Genomic DNA, 24875 nt, shown 5'->3' on the forward strand with positions numbered 1-24875 from the left:
ATGCACCCAAGAATAATGCTTTCATTAGGAAACCTCCTGAGCAAAATTTAAATCATGCTAAATTAAAACCAGCCTCTGATAAAGCAGGGCTGACAAGCACAGCAGAGGGATCAGAGATGCAGGGTCAGTATAATTTAATTCTTTTGCTTTGTTTCCCATTCCAGAATCATTCTTGTACCCATCTCCTTGGGTTGTTAACTGCCTAAGGAGCTTGCAAGTCATCCTGGAATTCTCCAGACCGATTTGCGTTGTAACCCCACCAAAAGCAGCACTTAATCTATTTTATACAGTGCTTCACCTTCAAGAAGAAATGCATTTTTATTGCTTTTCATTTCTGGATCAAGCTGGAAATTCAGTTGTATCCTAAAGACACCAAGGGACTTGGTATAACAGCAAGTGATGTACGGAACAGTAGGAGTTATTGGTTTCCTAATGATAGCCTTGGTTGGTTGTGGTGAGTGAACTTTTACCAAAACAGAGGTAATTTTTGAGTGTCTTAATAAATGGGAAAAGTTATCCTGCCACAAGCAATGGTGGAATTCCAGTGCCAGGGAAACATTCACTTATGTGGATTTCAGCGTTTTCAGTGTTCAAAACAAAACCCACATATATATGTGCAGAGATTTGAGTTAAACCCCACTGTGCTTTACAGTTTGTTGTTTGAAATGCTGGCTGGATTTTTAATGGCAAATGGTAATATTTAAGATACTCATAAAAGCTCTGGGTGCTGCTGAAGCACAAGCAGCAAACTGGCAACCACCAACTATTAAGAAGCACGTTAGAGACTTCGGCTGCTTTTTTGGCAAGGTCTGTGGGATAGGAATTGCCAGAACTCTCATTATGAAGTAACAAGATCCTTCCGAACATATTGAAATGACTTCTGAAGAGAGATGTATATGAAATATTGTGTGAAAATGACAGTTTGTCAAAGCTGGAAGGGTTTATGGGGAAGTGGAGGGGGGCAGGAGGTGTTAACCACCCACTCCAGTGGTGGGCGTGAGAAGCTGGAATGACCTGAGGCCAAAAGTTTCATCTCTAGCTCAGGAGTTTCTGTGCTGAGATGCCAAGCAGTGGGTGAGAGCTGCTGCGTGAGCCAGGGGCTGGAGCTGGCACCGTTGGTACCTTAGGACCCCAGCACCACCCTTCTGGCTCCACAAAGTGCCTCTCCAAGGAGGGGTCTGGCGGGGCCCTGTGATGCTTGTCTGGCAGGGATTAGGTTTTTATGGCTCTTAGCAGCAGCTCCTCTTTCTGGCAGAGGTTTTGAGAGAGCCAGTGGAGAGCGTTTGGCTTTGAGTGCTTGATGGGTGTTGTCAGAGGGCACAGGGCTTCTTTTGGGTCTGCTCTTATTGAGGTTTCTGAGTTGCTTGTGAGCCTGTGGTTTGACACTAAACTTAGCTGACAGCCTATTTTCTACAGACACCTACTTTAATTAAAATCCTGCAAAAAAAGCCCCAAATCAGTAATACCAGAAGTTAAAGCTTTAAGGCTTTCACAGCATGTTATAGGTCCCTTTCCAGTGAACTCTTACAAAGCCACGGTTAAACATCTCATTTTTAAAATCCTTGTCAACTCATTTATAGCACTCGTTCATCTCTAATTTCTGTGATTACACAGATTGAGAACACTTTCAAGTCCTCAGGAGCACTCTGGTTTGTCCATCCATGTGTTCAGAAAGGGAGGGAAAGAGAACAAGACTCTCCCATCACCAATATAAAGCAACATACGTGTGAATGTCCAGACATGTGTGCAGATACAAAGATAGGTGCCATCATTATTAAACAGAAACCAGAAAACAGAGCTGTGTTTTTATGCATTTCCCTCTCATAGAGATGATGTGAACAAGCCACCCAGCACAGGTGTCCCTTTGAAGCTGCTCAGATACAGCGATGGGGATGGGAGGGTGGGAACTGACCAGTATGGGCCAGTAAGAATGTGAAACAGCAGGTTGGGGCATGCTGGGATCTAAAGCCCGGCTTCCATTCCTAAACAAGCACTTTTCCCAGGTAAGGAACTCAGCTTTTGGCATATTGAACATGCAAACTCTGCTTAGATGGTAAAAAGGAGTTAAAAAGGGGTCTTTTTTAGTGACTGACAGACATGTTCTACATCTTCACTTAATGAAGAAATTCAGGCCTGCAGTTGTCATATGTCAGATTCTGCTCCTTTCTGAGAGCTGAATTATGATTTTAATAATTGAAAAGTGCTACTGCCAGCCTGGTCATGTAGAACAAGCCCAGGGAAGTGTTTAAAATCAAAAGCAGTTTAGAGAAAAAGCGGTCACCACATTACAAGAATTGTCTACAACTGAATATTAAACTGTGTGAATCTCCAGTGGCAAAACTCCCTGCAAAGTAACTGTAAACTTAGTGTATTGTTCTGATGTGTGGTATTAAGAGATTGCATTTGATCCTGACTTTGGACCCGCCTGAAGCAGCAGCCAGTGATGCCAACTTGATTTTATATAACCCCATGAGGGTGAGGGCTTGGTCATTCTGCTTACCAAGGTTTTAGTTCAGAGCAACAGAAGCTCAAATCTATAATCTCAGTAGAAAACATCTGTAAGACGGAAATGAAATATAGGGGAAAAATGTGCCCTCCAGGCTACATCCCCCTTGCTTTGATATCATTATCTTTGTACCTGTCCATGGGAATGCTTCAAATTCTACTGCAACAACATATGCATATCGTTTCTTTAAACTCACAATTAAACACAGACAGGAAGCCTGTATCCTGCTCAGTTAAGTACTAATCACGTCCTGGAAATCATGGAGTATTTTCAGTATAGAGGCCCACAATATCCATTGGAAATACATAGTTCCTGGCATGTCAAGTGAAGAAAAAATGACCAACATCACGAAGAGAGACAACACACACATCAGCAATTCTGTGTAAAACCTGTGGCTCAAATGAATGCCTGAAAGCCCATAAACTCTACCTGCCAGGTCTCTTGCACTCACGTTAACTTTTCTCTCCTGCCGAAGGAGCGTGAAGCAGGACCTGCTACTCCACAGCCTTGCTCCTCCTGCACTCATTTCCATTGTGCCAAGCATTTGTCAAGTGGGTGTAAGTGCTTTTTCTGTTTTACACAACTTCACATAAGCATAAATTGCAGAAGTTGTAAGGCAAAGAACAATCAAGCCCTTAACAGTTCCAGCCCCTTTTCAAACATGCACCCAGGAAAAAGCTTAAGAGTAACTGAAGTCAAGCTCCTAGTACATGCTCGCCTGCTGCTCAGTGAAAGAAGAAGTAATACTCACCCCAGTGTTGTCATGGTTACAATAGTGTACCAAAAGGAAGCAGGAATACTGGTGAATTTGCTTGCTGAGGACCCTTTCTCTGCATAAAACATCACAGTTGCAAAGATGATGATTGCCATAGTGAGGGAAAAGAGGAGAAAGCCAAGCTCAGAGGCACAGCTCTTCAAAGTGTAGCCCAAGATTCTTAAGCCTTGGGAATGGCGAGAGAACTTGAAAATCCTGAAAACCCTGAAAACCCTTAATGTCACAAAGGCTCCGCTGACATCCTCGTTGTTGGTCATCACCAAGCCAATGTAGTACGGCATGATGGCCACCACGTCAATGATGCTCATCACACTTCTAATGAATCTGTAGCGACTTGGGGCCGCAAAGAGTCTCAACAGATACTCAACTGTGAAAATCATCACACAAGCTGTGTCCAAGCAAAAGAAAGCCACAGCGTATCTTTCCCCACATGGAAGCTCCTTGTTTCCAGGCACCGTGCCACAAGGGACAGTTTCCACGACATTAGTGATTACAGAGACAGCAATAAAGAAACCGGTGACATAGTAAAAGACTAAGGCTAAGGTGCTGGTGTGGGGGTTCTCGAAGGCTCGCCACATGGTCTGCCGGAAGCTCAGGGATGGCATGGACCCTTCTTGGTTGTTTTCAGAGTCATTGTCATCCATCAGCCGCTCCGCGTTCTCCCGCTTTCTGTCTTTGTACTCTTCATAGCAGCAGTCCCCAATGATTTCAGGGAGGATCCCATAGAAGGCAAGCTCTTCGTCATAAGCAGAGATGCACTCGTACCTGGGGTAGTGCAGCTTGCCAGTTCTATAAAAATTCAAGATGCACCTAAAGACCTCAGGGTCCCGGTCAAAGAAGTACTCCTTAGTGTCTTCATTGAAGAAGAACTCCTTCTCGGTGCTACCCAGGAGAGTGTCTGGGTATCTCTCCAGTGTAGTCCTCCAGGTCTGGAAACGCCTGCCACTCACATTGAGAATGATCAGCTCATCCTGCCTCTTGTTTTTCTCCGTTGGAGCCAGTGGCATAGGACAGTTGGCCACTGGCATCCATCCTATGGCGGCTGCCCTGGCAAAGGGCAACCATGCTGCTACTCCTGCTGCCATGATGACCCCAGGCCTTGTTACTGGAGAAGATGGTTAGGCTGCTCCTGAGACCTGTTGGAAGTCAGATCAGTTCCATCTACAATAGAGAACAGAGTAAAAACACAACACAGTCAAGAGGGGTGTCTTGCCCCATTGTATTAAGGGTACGTACACAAGGAATTTGAACAAGTGGCTTGCCCATATCTCCCACTTGAAGGATGATGTTAAGGCACAGGATAATCAGCTCTGCAGGGTTATGGCATTATTATAGATTGAAATTTTGAATAGCAAATGATTCCTCATTAAAAGCATTTTAAAAGTAGCATAAACACACTAATTTATATTTGCTTCCTCACAAACAAGACTAATCCATAATTCCCCAGGTGTAAGCCTCATGTGCTCATCAGTTTAACTACAGCTGTCAAGAAAGAGCTGAGAACTCCAGTGAAATCAGCCTGCAGTTCAGCCAAGGAGTTTGTATGCCAGGAAAAGCCATGAGTGGACTGAGCTGGGTTTCCAGTCCTAGGACAGCTCAATACATAAGGGATTTTGCAGTAAGAACATTTCCAGCTGAAAGAAATTGAAAAGCTCCTCTGGTTTTCATTACTTTTCTTCCATCTTTAGCTGAAGACCTGGCCTCAGCAGCAGTGTTTTGCTGGTCTCTTTTATTTAGAGATGAGTTTTACTCTTGTGAAATATTGCATCCATCCACTGGCTCAGAGCAAAATTCAGGGCAGCGTTTTTCCAAATACCTGAGCAACAGTCAGTGTGAATCCCAAGTGTGCAAGCTGATGGATTAAGCTGCTACCTGAATACCAAGAACATCAGGATGAGGGAAGCCTCCAAAGTTGGACAGCTTTCTCCCATCAGGAAGATACCTGGATTATTTCCCAGCTAACAGAGGCAGAAGTCCTTCAGATGAAGAACTGAAAGACTATTAGGTTGAAATACATTCACTGCACTCTTGATTTTTAGATGAACAATACCTCAAGTTGTCCAAATCGTCAGCCAGCATGCTCTTGAATTTAGAGTAGTTATTGTGGTTCTGATCTACCCCTGAATTTTCTCTTTCTTATTGATCAGAGTTCTTACAATATTTAAGTTTTGGTTTAACTTGTACTTACTCTCACTTCCGTAATGTTTTTCTAACTCTACTATGACATTAACGTGAGAGAAAGGTATCACTGAAGATGCATTTAGGGCCCTATCAAAAGTCGATTTATCAATGGAAATTCCACTGACTCAGGCCTTTGAAGCTTAATTGTATCCTTCTAGGCAGTTTTACTCTGAAGTTTTTAATTACATGAAAGTTGCCATTCCAGCCAGTAATGCTGCAGCATTATTGATTCCAACAGGCCATCAAAATACTGAATAAAAAATGATGGAATCAATCTGTGGTGAAAATGACTAACCTGCCCACAGAAACACTCTTCCTCTTCAAGGCACATTAACATTCATCACCTTAATGTGGAATATCTTTCTGTGCAATTTTACTATCTAAAGGACAATCGCAGTCCCTCGTGCAAGCATCTTACTGCTGCTAGAAGAGGTTTTGTAATTACGAAACGGATAATAATCCATAGTGAGGTGTATCCCAAGGAGACACTTTGGTTTTATACACACAACACTGGAGCAAAGAGCCTGCAGTATCTCCCTATGAAGAATCATTCAGTATTTCTATGCAGTACTTTTTCTCTCCCCCTAAAGAGGGGATTTATTGTGTTACAGTGCCAGACTGACAGCCCTGGAGACCAGGCTCTTCCATCTGTGCAGGGAAGAGGCTGAGCACTGCAAACTTTCTCTACATGACTTTGAAACCGTGCCCCAGTCTTTAGCTGAAAGGCAGTCTCTTGTGGCTCTGAGCAGAGCTGCTGGTTTCTTATACCAGTAGTGAAGGATCTTTGAACTTTTAGGAAACCCAGCATTAAGAACAGGGCTGCGAAAAAGAGGTGGCAGCAAAATGAAAACCATTTTATTCATTAATCACCAAGTATCTAAAGGCAAATAACCAAGAGACCAACGCAATGCATCCCGTTCCTGTTTCCCCAACTGGTAAGCTGTCTTGACTGCTTTTTCATTTCCATTAGTGACACCACCACGGTCGTTCCACCAGGACTGATTGGTGACGTAGGGTGACCTGACCAGCAGCAGTGCACTGGATCCTCATCTCCCCTGATTTCTCAGAGGAGCCTCATTAGAAACCTCTCCTGTACTTCTAGAACTTGGGTTGTAAATTCCAGGTTACCTACATTAGCTGCTGAGGCACTATAAATACTTCACATATAATTGTTCTAATAAAGCACTGGTAACTCATAAGTGATTTGCATGCTTTTAAATCAATTTTTAAAGATAAAATGGGCCCTTCCATGCTGGCAGTGTATATGGGGAAGCCATAAATATCTTGGCTACGAAGTGGACAGGAGATTAAAACAAAAGAGAAAGAGAGGGGTATTCTTCTGGGGAAGTTTAGTTCCCATTTCTCTGTGAGCAAGGGATGCAGCTGGTTAAGGACCATAGTGGGGACAGTTTGGTTTTCAAAGTTGCATTAGATCTGTCCCATTTGTTTCTCAAAACACACAAGCAGAGAGTCTTTTCCAGCTATAAATTGTCTGAAGGACTGAGAGGGAGAAGAGTTATGATATCCCCTGTCACAGAGGTTTTGCTTCTTGTCCACGAGTCCTTGAAACTCCATCCCTTCCCAAAGTAAGAGATGGAAAATGAAGAGACAGGGCTGGGTTTGTAATTCAGAGCAGTGCAAACTAAGTTGGGTAAAAAATACAAAGTAACTGGTTTATCTACAGAATGTGGAAAGTATCCTCCTTTTTTTGGCATGGTTTCTGGGGTTTGGTGACTGCTAAGAGTCTTTTTAAGCTGCGAAGCAATTGCCCGGGCTCAGAATCTACTGTGGAGTTGACAGAGTCTTCATCTCGCCGAGCAAACAGACACACTTCGATTCTAAGAAGCATATATTTAGCTGCACACATATTTCTAATTTTAATTACCATAGTTTGTGCATGTAATTTGAAAGGAACTAGTTAACAGAGGCTGGGCTCCCTGCTGATGACATTTAGAAGACCTGGTACATGAAAAAAAGTAATTTGCCTCCCTCTGATTTAAGAAAGTCAGCATCTATAGATAAAAGAATCGATTTTCTTTAGGTAATTACGAGGCCAGTGCCAAGGTGCAAGTAGATTTGATAGAGGAGCTTGTGGTGTGACCCCCTGTCCCCCTCCCTGGAGTCCCAGCACCATCGAGCCCCCCCTGCCCACCCTGGCTCCCGCAGGCTGTCGGTGCCGCAGGCAGTTCGAGGACACCAGGGATCATCCCGGTTTCCAACAGAAACCTGGCGAGGTCAGTGAAGCTCTGGAGGAAAACTTTGGGAACACAGTTCTCTCTCTTCACCTAAAGGGTCAAGGAATAACCGCTGGCTCCTTACCCTGTCAGCTCCCACGGCAGTGCCGTACTTAATAGATGTGTCTTTGTAGTCTCATGAGAGCAGGAACAGAACAAAAATCTGAGTGTTTCCCTCTCTAGAAGTAGACAGGGATGATTTAAAACACAACCAATAAATATGCTGGGAGTTTCTCAGTGAGACACTGTTAATGGGAGCAAAGAGCCTTGAGATCATCCATTCTCTCCTTCCCTGTCCTTGTTGGGTCAGGCTCAGGCAGCAAAGATGTATTTGCTTTAAAGCAAAATGCATCAGCCAAAGCTTCCTCTTCTCTGTCAGTCACATACTCCTTTCTCTTCACAACCACATCAGATAATAAAACTTTCCACAACATGTTCACTCCCTCAGCCCATTGGAGAGGTTTAGGAGCAAAAGCAACAGGCTTAGGATAAATGCATGCAAACTTCTGCCCTCCCTCCTACACAGCCCGAAAAGCCCCATCTTGCATCTCCAGCTCACAGCGGTGCCTTACCTGGCAGAAAAGATGCTCCCAGTGCCCAGAGTAGGGCTGAATCTGGGGAACTGGAAGGAAGGGGAAGCAGGCACTCCTCAGGATAAAAGGTGAACCGTTCTGCCTGCCTCTGACTGCCTCTCCAAATGAAGTCAGAAGCAATCAGTAAATGTGATCATCATTGTGAAAGTATATATAGAGAGATGACTAGCGACGGAGCCTCTCCCTGCCTCTCTCGCCTGTGCTTGCTTCGCTTTGCGCCCTCCCCTTCCAGCACGGCTCGGAGCTTTGCTCACTGCTGAACCCAGCTGGAAACGGCACCGGGTCCCGGAGAGCTGCTCGGCTGGATGCAGCCCGGAGACAGATCCAAGCTGGTCCCGGGGAGACAGGCTGTGTGTGAAGCGAGACCGAGGAACGGCGGCGTGAGCTAACAGAGCCACCGGCAAATGGAGGCACCAGAGCCTACCCTGCATGCTAATGTGACAGCAGTGGCAAGGGGGGGATGAAGGGGGGAGAAGTAGAGGATGAACTTCACGGGTCCCTTCTGGAGCTCCCGGTGCGTCCCTGGCTCATGGGGACCACGCAGATGTCCCTTCTGGGCAAGAAAATGAGCCATCAGCATCACAAACCTGCAGCCAACACCTACACCAGGCAGGAGGCAACGCTCAGGTGTAAAAATAAATAAGCCAGACCTAAACCGATCTTTCTCCCAAAGCTGCCCCTTTCCCCCTCATCCTGCCATTCTTGCTTGCCATGCCCCTCAGCAGCCCATACCAGTCTTGTCTCCACACTACCCTAGCACCATCCCTCTGTATCCACAGCCAGAAGTTGGACTCTCCACGCTCCAAGACCTTGGCTTTCTTGCTCTTTTATCTGTTTGCCGGCGATCCCCATGTAGTAAATCACTATGAGCCCAAACGGGATCCAGCCAGTCCTGCCCTGCTCTGCCGGGCAGCCCCCGGCAACGGCTGATGCGCTGCCGCGATAGTTCGCGACTTCCATAAAGTAAAGCAAATACCTACATGAGAGAGCGGAGCGCGGCAGCCTCGCCATTGCCTCGCGTCCTTCCGCGGCTCCGGGCGACACTTTAATACGGGAGTTCAGGGGCTGCAGGGCTCGGGGTGGCCGTCGGACGGGGACGGGGAGGCGCCGGGGGCGGAGCGGGGTGCGGGGGACGAGCGGGCGGGGGCTCCGCTCCTGTCCCTCGCTGCCCCGGTGCCTCCTCCCCGCCCGCAGGTGACGACCCCGGGGGTCGGTGCCCCCAGCCCGAGTCCGGTCGATCCCGCACCCCCCCCCCCCCTTCCCCTCCCTCCCGGTGCCGGTCCCCTCCCGGTCCCCTCCTCACCTCCGCAGGGCGCTGCCGGCCGCGGCCGCCCGCCGAGCGCCTCCGCTGCCATGCGGCTGCCGGGAGCGCGGGCGGCGCGGAGTGCGCGGGCGCGGCGGCGATCAGCACCGCGGGCGCGGACAGCTCCGCGGGGAGGGGCCGGGCCGGGCCGGGTGGCCCTGAAGGGGGACGGGCCACGGTTCGGTGCCTCAGCGTTGTCTGATCCCTGGTAACTCAATGCAGTTAATGGAGGTCTAACCCCGATTCCCAAGTGCCGGGTGCTGGGTAGTCCTTCCCCAAAGCAGTTCCCCCCAGCAGTGTGTGTAAACTGCACCACAGTGCCTGCAGCAGGGCAATGAGTTGCGGTTTTGCATCAGCAAACACAACCTATTGTGATTTTTACAATGCGGATCCTAATAGCTGTACACTGGACACACAGATAGTTTTGTGCAAACTGGATCCCAAAACTTCTCGGAGAAACTTCCGGCGGCTGTGTGAATTTAAGCGAATCAAAGCATCCTTTATTAGCTGTCCTCAGGTCTGCTTTCCCCTGGAGAGCACTTCCCCTGTCTCTGCTTGCTCCTTTCCTTTATGTGGATACTCACAGGAAAGCAAAACCAGAAGCAGCGTTTGGCTTGTCCTGGTACCAGAGGTCTGTCTGTGATTTATGGTGGCATCACTCCACAAAGCTCACAGCCTCTCAGTACAGCCGTGCTCCAGCCCTGCTCCTGGCTGGCTCTGGCCTGGCTGGGACTGGGAATATCTTTTCCCCTATGACTTGGCCCCCTTTTAACTTCCGATCTCTATTAAAAAGCTAATTTGGGAGCTCTTCTTCAATGCTCCCGATTTTGTATTTTTAAATAGAGTATGAAAGTCAAAAGCAAGCTGGCTGCAGATAGGCCAATGTGAAAACATTCCTCCCGCTCCCTCTTTCTTTTTAAGTCCCTTTCTTCTTTCTCTCTTTATGTCTCCCTTTTCTCTTTTGCTCCTTCTTTCTGCCTTCCCTTTCCTCTCTCTTTCTAGGAATGTCTCCTTTGGTTCTCCTGCACCATAGGTTTTACTAAAACTTTTGGAACAACTTTATCTCGTTCTGTTACTGAAAAGAGAACCTGCCAGTGCTAAACCGAGCCACATATGCAGAGAGACAACTGGAAGAGACGCTGCATAGTTAAATATCAATATTAAATATAGTTCACTTAATGGTTTTTTTTTGCTCTGTATTTATATCCTCTGCCTCTCTAGTGTGTTTTCTGTACTGGGCCTGTTCTTTACTCTGGGTGTTATCCTGCTGTAACTTTGCATCTAAATATCCCTCTGACTCCATGGCAGTGCTGCATAAGCGTTCTGTAACGACAGTCGCAGTAATAACCCTAGCTTGGTTGCTTGAAATTACAGCTTGCCATAACAGTGTAGCTTTGTAGTCTGATTATGTCCTCTGGATTGTGCCAACGGTTTCCTTGCTTTGGATCCAAGCTTGTGAAAATGCCTGCAAGGATTAAGGAAAGTTCATTAATATGGTTATGCAAAAGAGTCGGTCCTTGTAAGCTTAAAATTATATATGTGGTCTAAAGATTGAAACAGCCTGGAAAACACTGCTTGGGTATATCTCAAGCAGCTCAAAACCTTGGCCAAGTCTCTTGAGCTCTATGTTCCATCTAAAGAAAGAATATAGTCATATTTACTGACAAAAATATATTATCAGGCTGTATGAACATTTCTAAATGTCTCTAGGATTCCTGAAGGACATTGGTTATACAGAAGTATAAGGAGTGAAATAGGTATGTGTTTGTCTGTCTGCTTGTCACTTGGGTGCAGAACAGCAAATGCATGGGGTGTTTCTCCAAAGCTCCATCCATCCATCCATCCATCCATCCATCCCTCCCTCCAACTGTCCATGCTTCAAGAGTCCTCTTGGACTTCTTAGCATGGTACGGATTGTAGAATCATAGAATAGTTGGGGTTGGAAAGGACTTCAAGATCATCCAGTTCCAACCCCCTGCCATGGGCAGGGACACCTCACACTAAACCATGGCACCCAAGGCTCTGTCCAACCTGGCCTTGAACACTGCCAGAGATGGAGCATTCACAACCTCCCTGGGCAACCCATTCCAGTGCCTCACCACCCTCACAGGAAAGAATTTCCTCCTTAGATCCAATCTAAACTTCCCCTGTTTAAGTTTTACCCATTACCTCTTTTCCTGTCACTATAGTCCCTAATGAAAAGTCTAAGGGTCAGGGGATTTATTTAGGATAAGTGGAGATTGTATTAACCCCACTTTGGGAACACTGCAGAATTTACAGGGGGACTGTTTGCATCCTTGTGCAGTTTCAGACCCATCCATTAGAGACGTCGCTGTCTGAAGCCTTTCATTGCCTGTTGGCTCCTGGAAACCAGTGGGGTTGGTTCAAGGCATCTCTGATTTAGAACGTGTTCCGTTTTTTCCCACTCTGTGTTTGGAGATTTTCCAACCTGAAATAAAGCCACGCAGGCAGCTGCATTCTGCCACTGCTTTCCAAACGGGAAGAGGAAAGAGCCATGGATGGTGTCCAGCAGCTCTGCTATCTAGCCAGCAGCTGCAACATTTTCTGCTTCAGCTGATGTTAATGAATAAAGAAAAGATCACACATGATAATAGAGGGAAAACACCCTTGAAGGACAGTAGTGATGCTGAATGAGGGCTTTGATTTATTGTCCACTGTCCTCTGTCTCTGCCTGTGCATACCACAGCTCACTCTTCCAGTCTCATTTCACATGGTGAGTAAAATGGTAGCACTGGTTTGCAATGCTGCTCACTGCAGCAGCTCATCAGGGATTGTGCTTAATTACCCATATTCTACCTTATCATTTAATTAATGAAAGTCTCATGTTAAACTCCTGATTACAGGTGAGACCAGGTGTGTTGCATGGGGCAGGTAGGGAAGGGCAAAGTGGAAAGCAAAGCTGGAGGGAGCAGGTAGAGAGATGTGTTGGCTTGAGCAAAGCTGTGCTGCTCCACCAGTTAGTAGGGAAGAGATTCAGTGTGCCTGGGTATTCCATGTCTGCTTGTGAGGCAGTTGTGCCTGTGGCAGCCCTTTATTTATGCAGAGAACATTGCCCAGAGAAGCTGTGGCTGCCCCATCCCTGGCAGTGCTCAAGGCCAGGTTGGACACAGGGGCTTGGAGCAAGCTGCTCCAGTGGAAGGGGTCCCTGCCTGTGGCAGGGGTTGGAGCTGGAGGAGCTTTGAGGTCCCTTCCAACCCAAACCAGGCTGGGATTTTAGAAGTCCAGTTTCAGCATCCTGAATTTGCAGCTCTTTTTCACTAGTGCTACTGTTCTGTTAGTGCAAGAGGCCTGATGTGCCTCTTGCTTGTACCGTGTAAGTGAGGGTAGATCTGCTGAAGACAAGGGAGTTAGGACAAAGCAATGCTAATGAGAGGGAAATCAGGATAATGGGCAAGAAGCTCTGTAAGCATGTGTATTCTTTGCTGCTTTGCTACACTCTTCGCTGTTAATGCTTTAGTGTTTTATGGTCCAGGACTTCTGTTGCAATGATCTGCCTCCAGCCAGTTGGGAATTTTTGCAGTTATGAGTCAAGCAAGGCTAAAAAGCTCAGAACTGAGCAAAGCACAAACTGCCTGCACTGCTTGGATCTCACACACATTGGGGTGACCGCTCACCACCGAGGAATCATCGTTATCTCCTGGAGTTTGAGGGACCAATTAAAGAAAAGGGAGAAAGGAAAGAAACCAAACCCAAACCGACCTGAACTAAACAATTAATGTGAAGTTCCCAGGTTTGGAACAGTTAGCAGAGCCAGAGTGATGCTGCAGGTTTTGCTGCTGGAGTCAACAATATAATAAATTGTAATTGCAGGTTTTTGGTGGCTCATAACCAGTAAATCAGATCTCTGGAACTATACATTTACTGCAAATTTAAGGACTTGTACTTTCAGTTTTAAGAGTGCATTTTAAATCAAGTCAACAGCCATAAAGCAATATACAGCCTGCCTAGCTATTGTCTGGGGAATGAATCCTGCACTAGCATGATTCCTTTTTATTATTATTAGATATGGAGGCAGGGAGGAGAAATATGAGAGAGAGATTGTCCTCACTCAGCTGACTGCTATGGAGGGTATGTAGCTGCATCCAAAGCCATGGGGCTTCTCCACCCAAGACCTGCACGTTGGGCACTTGGTTTTGGGCAGACTGGAGGAGAAAACTGCTGCTCCCATGCTTTGCACAGGTGAACATCAGTGTGTGTGTGGGGATGCAAGGAGAGGCAGGAGCTTTGCTTTATTTCCCTTTTCCTTTTCCTAAGCTCACCTGCCTGCTGCAAGCAATTCCCTGTGTGAGATCGTTAAGTTCCAGCATCAGCTGGGGTGGTCTGGGCTGAAAGGGAGATGATAAAAGGCTGAGGCTGCCAGCTTCTCCTTGTAGGCTCTGAGACTGCTTCCCCAGAAGTCCCTGCATGTGGGGAAAGAGCTTTCCCTGCCTTGTAACAGAGGTACCTCTGGACCAAGGCAGGATGAGGAGTTGGATTTACGGAGCTGTGGGATGCTTCTGGCTTGTGCTGTAAGCACCTTCCCTGCATGGCACTGTGTTTGCTGTTGTACTGGTGGGTTTGTGGACCTGTGTCTGTGAGGTTAGTCCCACATTTCAAAACTAGATAGAACTTCTATAGTTATGTTGCAGTGCTTTCAGGAATGTGTCTGTCTTTTGAATTAGAGGCAAGGAGTGTTAAAATGTCTGTGGGCAAAAGACAGTAGAGAATCTGTCAGGTAGAAGGGACCCCAGGCACTGGTGGCTTCCATGTCCTTGGAGTTGCTGGCCAGCAGTTTTGTCTCCCAACAGGCTTGCAGGAGCCATCAGGGCTGCAATGGGAAGCTTGTTGCTGAGAGATGGGGCAGCTGCGTAAGGGCACAGGACACAGGACAAGGGGGAATGGCTTGGACCTGCCAGAGGGGAGACTGAGCTGAGCTCTTAGGCAGAAGCTCTTCCCTGTGAGGGTGCTGAGGGGCTGGCACAGGGTGCCCAGAGAAGCTGTGGCTGCCCCATCCCTGGCAGTGCTCAAGGCCAGGTTGGACACAGGGGCTTGGAGCAAGCTGCTCCAGTGGAAGGCGTCCCTGCCTGTGGCAGGGGTTGGAGCTGGAGGAGCTTTAAGGTTCCTTCCAACCCAAACCATTCTATAATCCCTCAGGTTCTGTGCATTGCAGGCAGATGCAAGTGATCTGCAGGCATGGCCGGGGCCATGTTGAGCATCCTGCAGCATCGGTCCCTTAGACGCTGTGGCACAGATGCAGGCAAACTGCACGCATGCAGCCAGAGCCGGGGTTAGAGCTGGATGAGCTTTAAGGTCCCTTCCAACCCAAACCAATTTATCATACCACCCCCTTCTAACAGATTTACAGTTGAAAAATACCTTTACATGCAGTGAATTCCATAACTAGGAATTTTTGTGTGGAAGCTTTATGTGGGATTTTGATTGGTTCTTTGCTGGTTTTCTTGTGTTTTGTATTATTGAATCCTGTAAGATCATTATTTCTGTCTCGCTGCAGCAGGGTGTAGTCTTCTGGCTGAAGGGAAGCTTTCCTCTGTGTGTGTCATTAAGGGCTAACCTGGAATTGAGATCTTAATCCTCAGTACAGACCTTTGCTACAGAAAGAGGGCTTTTGTTAATGCATTAACTTAAACTTGCTTGCAGCAGAAGCAGCGGCTGATAGCTGGAAAGCAAATTCAGTTAGTGTTCTTGGATAGTCCGGTGTTCAATGGTTTTTCACAAATGGAAAATCTCTCATTTAAGCTTCCCAAGAGGCTCAAAAGGGGTATTTATGCAAGCATCTCTTAAAGGAGGTTGTCTTGCTCTTACATCATGCACACATGAAGGAGGTGTTGCTTCTTGATGGGCTGGAAGATCAGCTCATTAAAGGGGCTTGGGGACTATTCAGGCACATGGCCAGGACACTGCTGATGTTTGCTTGTTTGTGAGACCCACAGTTTCTGAAAGAGAGCAGAAAGCAAACCCTGTCTTTACTTTGGCTTTCTGGTTTGTTATCAACAATCCCCCCTGCAATGGACCTCATAGCCCACAGGAGCAGCCCCCAAGCTGGTGCTGATGATTGTCTCTGGCTGGAATGTGAAGCCCAACCTGAGTGATGCTCTCCTGGCATGAACCACAAAGCAGGTTCCTCTTACTTGACCTGTCAAAGGGATAAACTGCCCAGAGATTGTGGGGATGTTGCAAGCATGAGCCCCCTTGCTTTGCAGCGTAGGAAGATAACAACTGTTGGGCTTCTGTCTACTGGGAAATGTGTAATATCACCAAATCTGCAGACTCCATTGGAGTTGAACCCAGTTTTAGTTCTGTTACAGGCAGGGGGGGGGTTAAGCAAGACACATTGGAACATCTTTTAGAATGTGACTGGCTTTGCTTACACCAAAATTCAAAGTCAAACCAATGAGGAATTAGATGATGAGCTGACAGATAAACCCCCTGATAAAGCACTGTGCATGTGCTTCTGACCAGGAAGCCTCATAGAAGGAAAATTCATGTTGTTCACCTGGGAATGAGTTACGCTAATGCCTTCTTTAAATTAGATCAGATCACATTCATCAGTGTAGCTGAATGCTCAGGTAATGTGTTTTCTAACACTGTGTACCAGGAATAACATGTAAAAGTTGCACAGTCTAGAATGATATAGCAGGGCAGACTGCAAGCCAGCTTAAGTAGGAACATAGGAAATGTTTAAATGGCAAGCAATAGATCAACGTAATAGCATTCATACAGAGTTCAGGACAAATGATGGCTTTGGTATTGATGAGACTTCACAATTTTATGCCACTTCTTATTTGGACACCTCTGAGTTTGCAGACATTGCCCAGAACAGCCAGTTGAGAGAGAAGCAGCTCTTTGCCATCAGCAGAAATAAAGGTATATAAAATTCCTCTTATCCTCAGGACACAAAATGCTGAAGCATCTTTTCCACATGTTGTTCTTTTATTGCAAAGATCTGCCACCAGCGATACTACCTTCACCTGCATGGAGCTACCTGAAGAACACGGGTAAGCTATTCTGGGTTAGAAGTGACACTGATAACTAGGGATTTGGATCTGATTATTCCTCTCTCTCTATTATAAACACCAGGGGAAAGAAAGGAAATGGAACTTTTCAGTAGTTTGCAATCTAATATATTATAGAAGCCAAACAAAGCCGTTCCTTATCCCCCTGGATGCGTTCCTGGCGGCTGGAGCTGGAAGCGTGCAGCACTGTGCGAAGGCACTCGGCGTGTTCATGATGAGACCTTCAGCTGTAAAGCTGAAGGAAAAGCAAGGCAAATATTCATGAAAGTGTCTGCATTTTCTGTGACCTCATTTCCACCTCAGCTTTGATCCAGGCTGCTGATCCGAAGAATAGATTCTGATTTCCATTTGATAAGGCTTACGTTTTTTGGCAAAGGGAGGCTCAAAAATAATCCTTTTCTGAGCAGATAAGTCGTCTAAAGCGCTCCAACATGCAGGCAAAGGAGCTGGTAAATCTGCCAGCTGAACTCCCATGATTGCTTATTTTCAGGAATCCCTGCTGGGACGCCGATCCCATGGGAATGGCTGGGGGCGACTTGGTCCATGGTCGTGGAATGTTGATTCATCCTGGCTGTGCAGGGATGCACCAAGCAGGCCTATGGAGGGCTGACCTCCAGCACTCATCCTTGGGCAATGAAGATCCAATGGCTCAGCAAGTCAGGGAGCTGCTAACGTGTGTCAAGGTAAACACACACCAAGTGCTTTGCTGGTCTGTAGCCAGGGGGACTCTGTGGTCCTGACCACCATTAAAATGTGGAGGTTTAAACCCAGCTGAAAGCCAAAGGTGTCAGGTGGGGTTCAAACCTGCTGCTCGGTGGAGAGCTCTGCTGTAGGACTCTTCAGACAACCATTGGAAACAGCTACAACCCTTCTTTCACACAAGGGCAGCAGTGAGAAGGGAATGGTTGTGATTATTTACTGATTGGGGGTTGGAACTAGATGATCTTAAGGTCCTTTCCAACCCTAACTATTCTATGATTCTATGATTAATCTGGTACCAAGAGACATATGAATTGATGTTCATTTAGAATTCCTGCTGGTTCACTGAGCGAATGAGACCAGCACTTTATACGCCATCGAGGTGCTTCTCCTGGCTCCAGCCTAAGGGATGCTGCAGGAAAACCAGGTCTGAACAACCAAACTCTGCTGTTAGGACAACCAAACCTTCACAGTTCTAAATGGCAAAATGAAATCTTTTAACTGGTGCTGGAAAGGTGTCTAAAGCCATGCACTGCTCAGTGCTGCAAGATGCGCTGTTCTTGCTGCACAGAGACCAATTCCAGGAGTTTTCAACAGTGCTACAATGGTAAAACTAAGTGTTATTAATAAGAAATAACTACAATTAGTGCTTCCTGACTTTTAATCATAGCTCTAGTCATGAACAAAAGGAGGGATGGATAATTCCCAGTTGACCTTCACGCAGCAAGATAAGATGCACAGCTAAAAACCCATTGTGAACAGGGCTTGGGATAATTTCACCTAATCCTGCCAATGCAGCGCCAGCCTTCCGAGGCAGATGATGACATTCAGTGCAGGAGCTGTTGCTAAGCTCTCAGGAAACATTTATTCTTTGGCCACGAGCTGCCTCCGGTCTTTGTCGTTCGCAGAGAGGTTTATGTCAGAAATTATTGTCCCTTTTAAACTTTTCTGTGATAAAAGGCACTTGTTGGATGTCCATCGTGAGCTTTAAATGAGCACTAAACTGCGCCTGTGCTGGAGGAGCTGCTGACTCCTCTGCGTTACTGATTTCATTTCCAGCAGCACCGTTCTCCCTGTAATGGATTATCTCTGCAGTATGGGGCACAAAGGCTGGAGTCACATTAATTTCCCTTCAAGACCCACTCTTGGCTCACACCGTTTCCCTCCCTCATTCCTAGCATCCGTGTCTGGTCTCCTTCAATGGCAGGAAACAACTGGAACCTCTAACAAGCCACAGAACAGGTACTGACATCCCTCCAGGCTGAGTCCTCACCCTCCAACTGTCACTTGAAGGATGTCAATGGAACACTGGGGTCTCTGTAACAGACCTGAATCCTAAATCACTCCCTGAAGACATGATTCTTCACTTTCAGAAACCCTCTTCTTTACCAGCATCAACCTGCGTGTTGAATTTAATGGCCATTTAGAAAGAGGAGCTTTAATTCCCTAGGCTTTGCAGCATTAAAGCCATACTTAGGTTATTTTGTTCTGCTTTGCAATTATTTTTCTCAGTTTCTTTTGAGTACAGGCTAACGACAACCCCTCTCCTGAGCTCCACAAATGATTCCTAGACCTGCAAAGGAAGCAGTTGGCTGAATGCTGTGTGCACTGAAGGATTAAACCTGGCACTGAACAACAGAGGATACTGGGAGTAGTTCAGGGAAGCACTGAGATCAGATTAACCTGGGCTGTGACACTGCTTTGGTTGGGTGAGAGCAGAGCATCCTCCGGGAGACTCAGCTTTTCCCTTCCCAATCAGGGCCAGAATTGCCTGGGAAGAGTTTTTGCTTTTCCTCTCAAAGCTCTTCACTTTCTGTCCCCTTGTTTGTGTGAACTGAGAGGTTCAATACCCACACTGACACTGGGCTTGAGTGATGGTTCAAGATCTGCATCATGAAAGAGGTTTGGGATATGGTCATGCCTTGGATATTGGCTCAGATTTATCCTGCCAGATTTAGCATCTAACCTGATATGTCCCATCACATCCCATTTGCTCTTGGCTCTCAGTCTAGGTGGTGGCAAGAGGTTCTTTGTGGTGGTGACTCACAGCAGGAGCATGAGTCTTTGGTTTTATTCTTTGATTTGTATTCTAGAGGCGTCTGCCTGTCCCCATGGGCTGCAGAGGGAATTATGGTTGTAATAAGGATGGATTTTTGGAAACCTAGGGATGACCAGTGTGGAATGAAGTCCAGATGTGGCTTTAAATGAGGCATCTCCCACCTCAGCCAGCAGCCAGGTGTGAAGGTGGGCATGGGGGAAGGATGGAAGGATGGGGTGGAAGAGCACCGGTGCTTCACGCAATGTGGTGGACCCAGGCAAAATCAGGCTGTGCCCAGGCTGAAAGATTGGGAGACTTAAATGACTTTAAACACTTAAATGCTCAGAATCTTAAGACGATGCCCAGTACCTTTCTGTTCTTTCTTCCTCCCCCTCTCTTTGTGTGTATGAGTAATAAATGTCTTCATGGAAAAGGATTTTTAGGAGGTAACGTATGCCTCTGTGAGGGCATTATTTCAAGTATAGAAAAGGTATTCAGCAGCAGACGTGTGTCACAGTGCAAGTGGTTTGGTTAATGGTTCTTGGCATAGCAACACCTTAGGGAAAGAAATGCTGTGTGATCAGGACCTTGGAATGCTTCCAGATTATATGGGAAAGAAAAGCCAGTGCAGTTTGTCTGTCTCCATAGTCTTAGCTCCAGCTCTGCCCATTTCCCCCTCATTTCCTGCATCCAAAGAGGAACAGGGAAAACACGCCAAAGGTTGCACTTCCTGTGAATTACTTGTGCAGAAGCTGAGTGTGTTCACTTTTGAGATAATTATAAGTTTAGGAAACCAAAGAAGCCACAGAGTATTTTTACAGCATTTTCTACTGGACACAGATAAACCCAGATAAACATAGCAATAAAAGAAATATTTAGCCTTCTCGTGGGCAGTCCTCAGCATCCCATAAAAGCAATGCATTTAGCCTTTATGTGATTTAAAGATAACGTTCTCTTCTTAGATGCTGATAATTAGTCATCAAGTGCAGAGCAGAGCATGTAGCAAAATGAACCCACGATTATTACACTCCTGTGGATTGATCTCTCCGTTCATGAGCTAATCACCAACCGCTTTTGTAACGTGGCCAACATACTAACAGTTCCTCATCATTCTCTAAGAGCATTGCATCATTGTGAAAGCCTTTCTGTAGTGAACAGAACTTGGTGGTTTGTGTCTTCCTTTTCCTTGCTTAAACATTGTGCCTGCCTCAGCATCTGAACCGTGATGTACCTGCACCAGCACAGCTTACAGAGGGAAAAGTAATTGAGGAGAGAGCAAAACAGGGTGAACTTACATACAATGGGCTACATTTACATTTGCATTGTAAATACTAGCTCTGTGATTCGTGTTTACAGCTGTGATAAGGGGAAGGGAAGCAGTTTGAAGGCAGTAAATGAAATAGGGAGATGCAGGTACCACTATAGGACTTTGCATATGCCAGTTAGGAGAATGAGAGGAACGTTCTGTGGGGTTTGGTTTTACTTACCAGAGGTGTTGAACTAAGTGTCTGTGAGGTAGTTACTGGCACATAAACACTTTGCTCTCTGGCAGGCTCTTTCCCTCAGAGGCACAGGTCCATTGTGATCCCAGGAATGTTTCAGTGGCAAGGTTGGGGTGGTCTGTGATGCCCTCATCCCTCTGTGCCAGCTCCAGGAGTGGACTTTATAGACTCATAGACTGGTTTGTGTTGGAAGGGACCTTAAAACTCATCCAGTTCCATCCCCTGCCATGGGCAGGGACACTTTCCACTAGAGCAGCTTGCTCCAAGCCCCATCCAACCTGGCCTTGAGCACTGCCAGGGCTGGGGCATCCCTGGTGTCCCCAGCAGCAGGTGTCGCATCCCTGGGGAGCTGTGTGGACCCTGTGGATAAATAATGACCAGAACACAGCTCTCTTGTTCCTGATTTGGCTTGGTTATGAGGGGAGGGGGAGCTGCTGGAGTTGGCACTGAGGGAGTGCACCCGAGCCAAGGGATGACACAGCCTCCAGTGTTCCCTTTTGGCTCCTGCCAAGACCCAGCCTGTGTTCACGCTCCCCTCTCCGCACTCCAATCATTCTTCAGGCTTCCCGTCAAATCTGGGCTATAACCAGGATTTAAAACACAATTTACTCCTCATTCCAATGGAATTAAAGGCACATTGTGAGGGTTGTGCAGTAATGCCACAGCTGTGCACCACGTCTGCTTGGGACATGAGTGAGTAAAATGAAATATGAGTTTTATTGATCTTGTCTGCCCCACATTGTTATTCACACAGAAAGAAACTCACCCTTAGGCACAGGGCAAACAGGAGAGTTGGGAAAAACATCTCAGTTGAATCTTGTATTTGGTGAGGAAAAAGAAATGCAGGTGTGAATCAGCTGAAGGTAGCTGTGAATTCATGTTGCATTTGTCCAAGTAATTCAGCATGTAAAAACCCCAAACCATTTCTCAAAGCCAAAATGTTCACTAGTGGTGCTCATGAAATGCAGCATCTACATCTTAAAGCCCGTACTTTAAATGTTAAAATTTTAAATTTAAAAATGTATTTAAAATTTAATTTTATTTAATTAATTTTATTTATTTAAATTTGAAATTTAATTTTTTAATTAATTCTTTTTAATATTGGTAAGATTTACTTTAAAAATAATACTGAACTTTGAGAAACAAACCAGTGTTTTGCTTAGATTATAACTCAACAAAAGACAAATCTTGGAAACAAATTGGGGGGGGCATTCAATTTTGAAAAGGAACCTAATGTTTTTAAGGTTGGTTCAAAATCTTTTCCCCACTCCCTTGGTTTAGCCCATGGAAAATCAGTTCCCCCACGTCTGCTGAGCTGGAACACTGTGCTTGTGCGCTGGATCTCGTGCCCAGGTCCGCCTGGTGTAACCTTTCTGTCTCTGGCCTTGGCTTTCACTTGGTTTTCTCAGCTTTTCCTAAGTGTGATGAAACAAGAAGTGACTCCCAGGGCCTTGGGGTGCTGCTGCACAAGGTGGTACTTTGCTGGGCACATTGAGGCTACACAAGTACGTGAGCACCTTTGTGTAGTCTCAATGAATAAAGGCATCAGGTTGGAGGGTGGTGATGAGTTGATAACAGCCTTACATCAGGGTTTGCCAGAGCAGAGTCAGGTTTAAAGTAAGTCTGTAATAATGTAGTTTGTAGTATTAAATAATACACATCTTGGTGCAGCTGGTGGCTCTCCTGCCTGTAACAGTACTGCCTTGTACCTTGCATATTCAATTGCTGACACTGTTCCCCTCTGTTCATTAATCTCACATTGAGGAGGTGTTCTGCAGATGCCAATGCTGCTGTCTCACTGGCACATCATCACAAAGAGCCAAGGGGAAGGAAATCCTCCTGAGGCATCCATCCTGGCATGGGGTCCTTGTGATAGCCCCAAGCAGGGTCACTGGGCAGTGGTGGAGATGTTGGTTGGGCTTTGCTATTCCTAAGAGTAACAAGGTCTCAGATAAGCATCCCCATGGTGGCCTTGACCACAGGGTTAGCCTGACCCGAGATACCACTCCTGCAGCAGCTCCATGTCCTGGTGACCTCAAAACTCCATAACTTCATCTGCTGGCTTGGGCACCCCACAGAGCGAGGTGTTTGTACTGGCAAGACCGTGGAATCACAGCCCTCAAAAAAGAACAGGAAAAAAAGGATGTGATCATAAAGGGAAGAGAGTGAGAAAATGTGGAGATAACCAAGACATCTAGGGATTTATTCTAGGAAATCTATCACATTTGTCTGGGATCTGCTGAATTGGAGTCTAATCAGCTGTTAGAGACTATTTTTCCAGCACCTCCTCTATCATGCACTTTGTTCATTTTTTCCCATCAACCATATATGGCCTCCATGTCAAAACATCATTTTACCATTATTGTCTATTTCCAGGATGTCTTTTATTATCCCAATCTCATTTTGCAGCCCAGAAACTGGCACAGAGCTGGCTCTTTTCCCTTAGATTTATGGAAGACTGTAGCAAGAGGGAACAGCCTTTCTCCTCCTGCTCCACCGGTCTCACTTGTGCAGGCCAAGGTGCTGGGTACCAAAACTAACCAGCCTGGGTAGATCTGTGTTGGCCTGGTGTCCTCAGCATCTCAACTTGCTCCTGTGTGCACACAGATGAGGTAGATGCTTTAAAGCCAATAATAAAAGAAAATCTGAATTGCACATGAAGATTTGATGAGATGAAATTTACTTCATAGAATCATGGAATGGTTTGGGTTGGAAAAGGCCTTAAAGCTCATCCAATTCCAACCCCCTGCCATAGACAGGAACACCTTCCTTTTATTAATTACTTATAAAGTAATTACTTAGTATATAAAATTTCTAGATGGAGTGCAGTGCACAACTTCAGGATGTGTCTTCCCTCCTCTATTTCTTATTCTCTTGGTGAGGAGCCCATCACTTGTATTGCAGTGATGGAACATGATGGCTCTGCTTGCCCAATTGGTGCCTGTTGCAGTGGGGACTGCTATCCTGAGCCCCCTCTGCAGAGCCTGGTAGATGTGCTAACCCAGCCTTCCACACATTTCATGCATCTTTTGCAGTTTAGGCCATTAAGATTTTAAAACCAGCCCCAGCCAAACAGAAGGGGAATGTCTGAAGGGTGTCCTCCCTTAGAAATCATTTAAACATCCTGGTTAACCTGCCTCTGCTTTGCTCTCCATATGATTATTTAGGTTTTCATCTATCAAAGGTATGCAGTTCTTCAGTTCTGGCCAGCTTATTCCCTGCCCTGGAATTTACACATCATAATAAAAACATTTAAGCCTTTGGGGAAATGAATTTAGCTCCTTCAATTGCTGAATAATTGAGGGTGACCCTTGTCAAAGATGTGGTGTGTGCTATATATCATTGTTTTACCTGTCTGGTTGGCAGCATTTTGCAGGCACTTTAGAGCTCTTATTATATGTTGCTTTTCATTTAGATGCAATTCCTTTTGCAATGAGGCAGAACTTATTTTCCAGCCCCTACAGGTGGCTTTGTCAGCTCTCCCAATTGCGCGTGAAGAGGCAGGTTTGCAGTTGATCTCTCAATTAGGGCTTGGTTGATACTGGAGACATGAGGATTCACCTGGTTTGGACACAGCCTCGCCTGCTTGTGGGCCATGTTTTTATGGGAAGGACACACATTAGAAAGCAGAGCTCCCCTCTTTCGTGTGGCTTTTTCCCATTGCTTGAACAGGCTGAGCATGTGGGCTGCTGCTTGGTGGCTCAAGCCATGAATGCAGAAACTTCAAAGCAAAGATTCAGGTGTAAAGCTAGAGCAAATGATGTCATTACATTAGCATAGCAGTAATTGAATCTTCTTATGCAGCTTATGAAAGAGGTGGGATTTCAGGATGTGGATCAAGGCTTCCAAAACAGGCACATTGGTTGGTTCTGTCCTGATGCTTGCTCTGGAAGCTCGTGGGAGCTGCATGTCGTACCCCTGAGAGCTCCATTGTTTTACTTATTAAGGTAATGATGGCATAAAACATCGCTGGTGTCTGACTGCAGGCATTGCAGGGGGGGGATGTTTTG

The 24875-nt window shown here is 46.2% G+C and overlaps 2 protein-coding genes across 6 annotated transcripts in view; both read right to left on the reverse strand.

Annotated features, from left to right (window-relative positions):
• The window catches only part of KCND3 (potassium voltage-gated channel subfamily D member 3), a 128460-nt gene extending 118738 nt beyond the window's left edge, over window positions 1-9722 (reverse strand). Inside the window, exons 1-3 of one of the 5 annotated variants that reach the window (XM_061363047.1) lie at window positions 9593-9660; window positions 8269-8318; window positions 3258-4442 (exon numbers count right to left, since the gene is read on the reverse strand). In XM_061363047.1, coding sequence (XP_061219031.1) covers window positions 3258-4366 — 1109 coding nt within the window. In that variant the 5' untranslated portion in view covers window positions 4367-4442; window positions 8269-8318; window positions 9593-9660. Of the gene's footprint in view, window positions 1-3257; window positions 4443-8268; window positions 8319-9269; window positions 9433-9592 lie in introns of those variants that run through there. The other 4 variants (XM_061363044.1, XM_061363048.1, XM_061363046.1 and 1 more) reach the window with 4 other exon arrangements.
• Window positions 1-24875, reverse strand: part of RHOC (ras homolog family member C) — a 415761-nt gene that overhangs the window by 146753 nt on the left and 244133 nt on the right. The gene's annotated exons all lie outside the window — the stretch shown is intronic.

This window comes from Neopsephotus bourkii, unplaced genomic scaffold (assembly GCF_033783945.1).
Source record: "Neopsephotus bourkii isolate Nb327-2 ecotype Australia unplaced genomic scaffold, CSIRO-AGI_Nbou_v1 NB_1139, whole genome shotgun sequence".
Lineage (NCBI taxonomy): Eukaryota > Metazoa > Chordata > Aves > Psittaciformes > Psittacidae > Neopsephotus > Neopsephotus bourkii.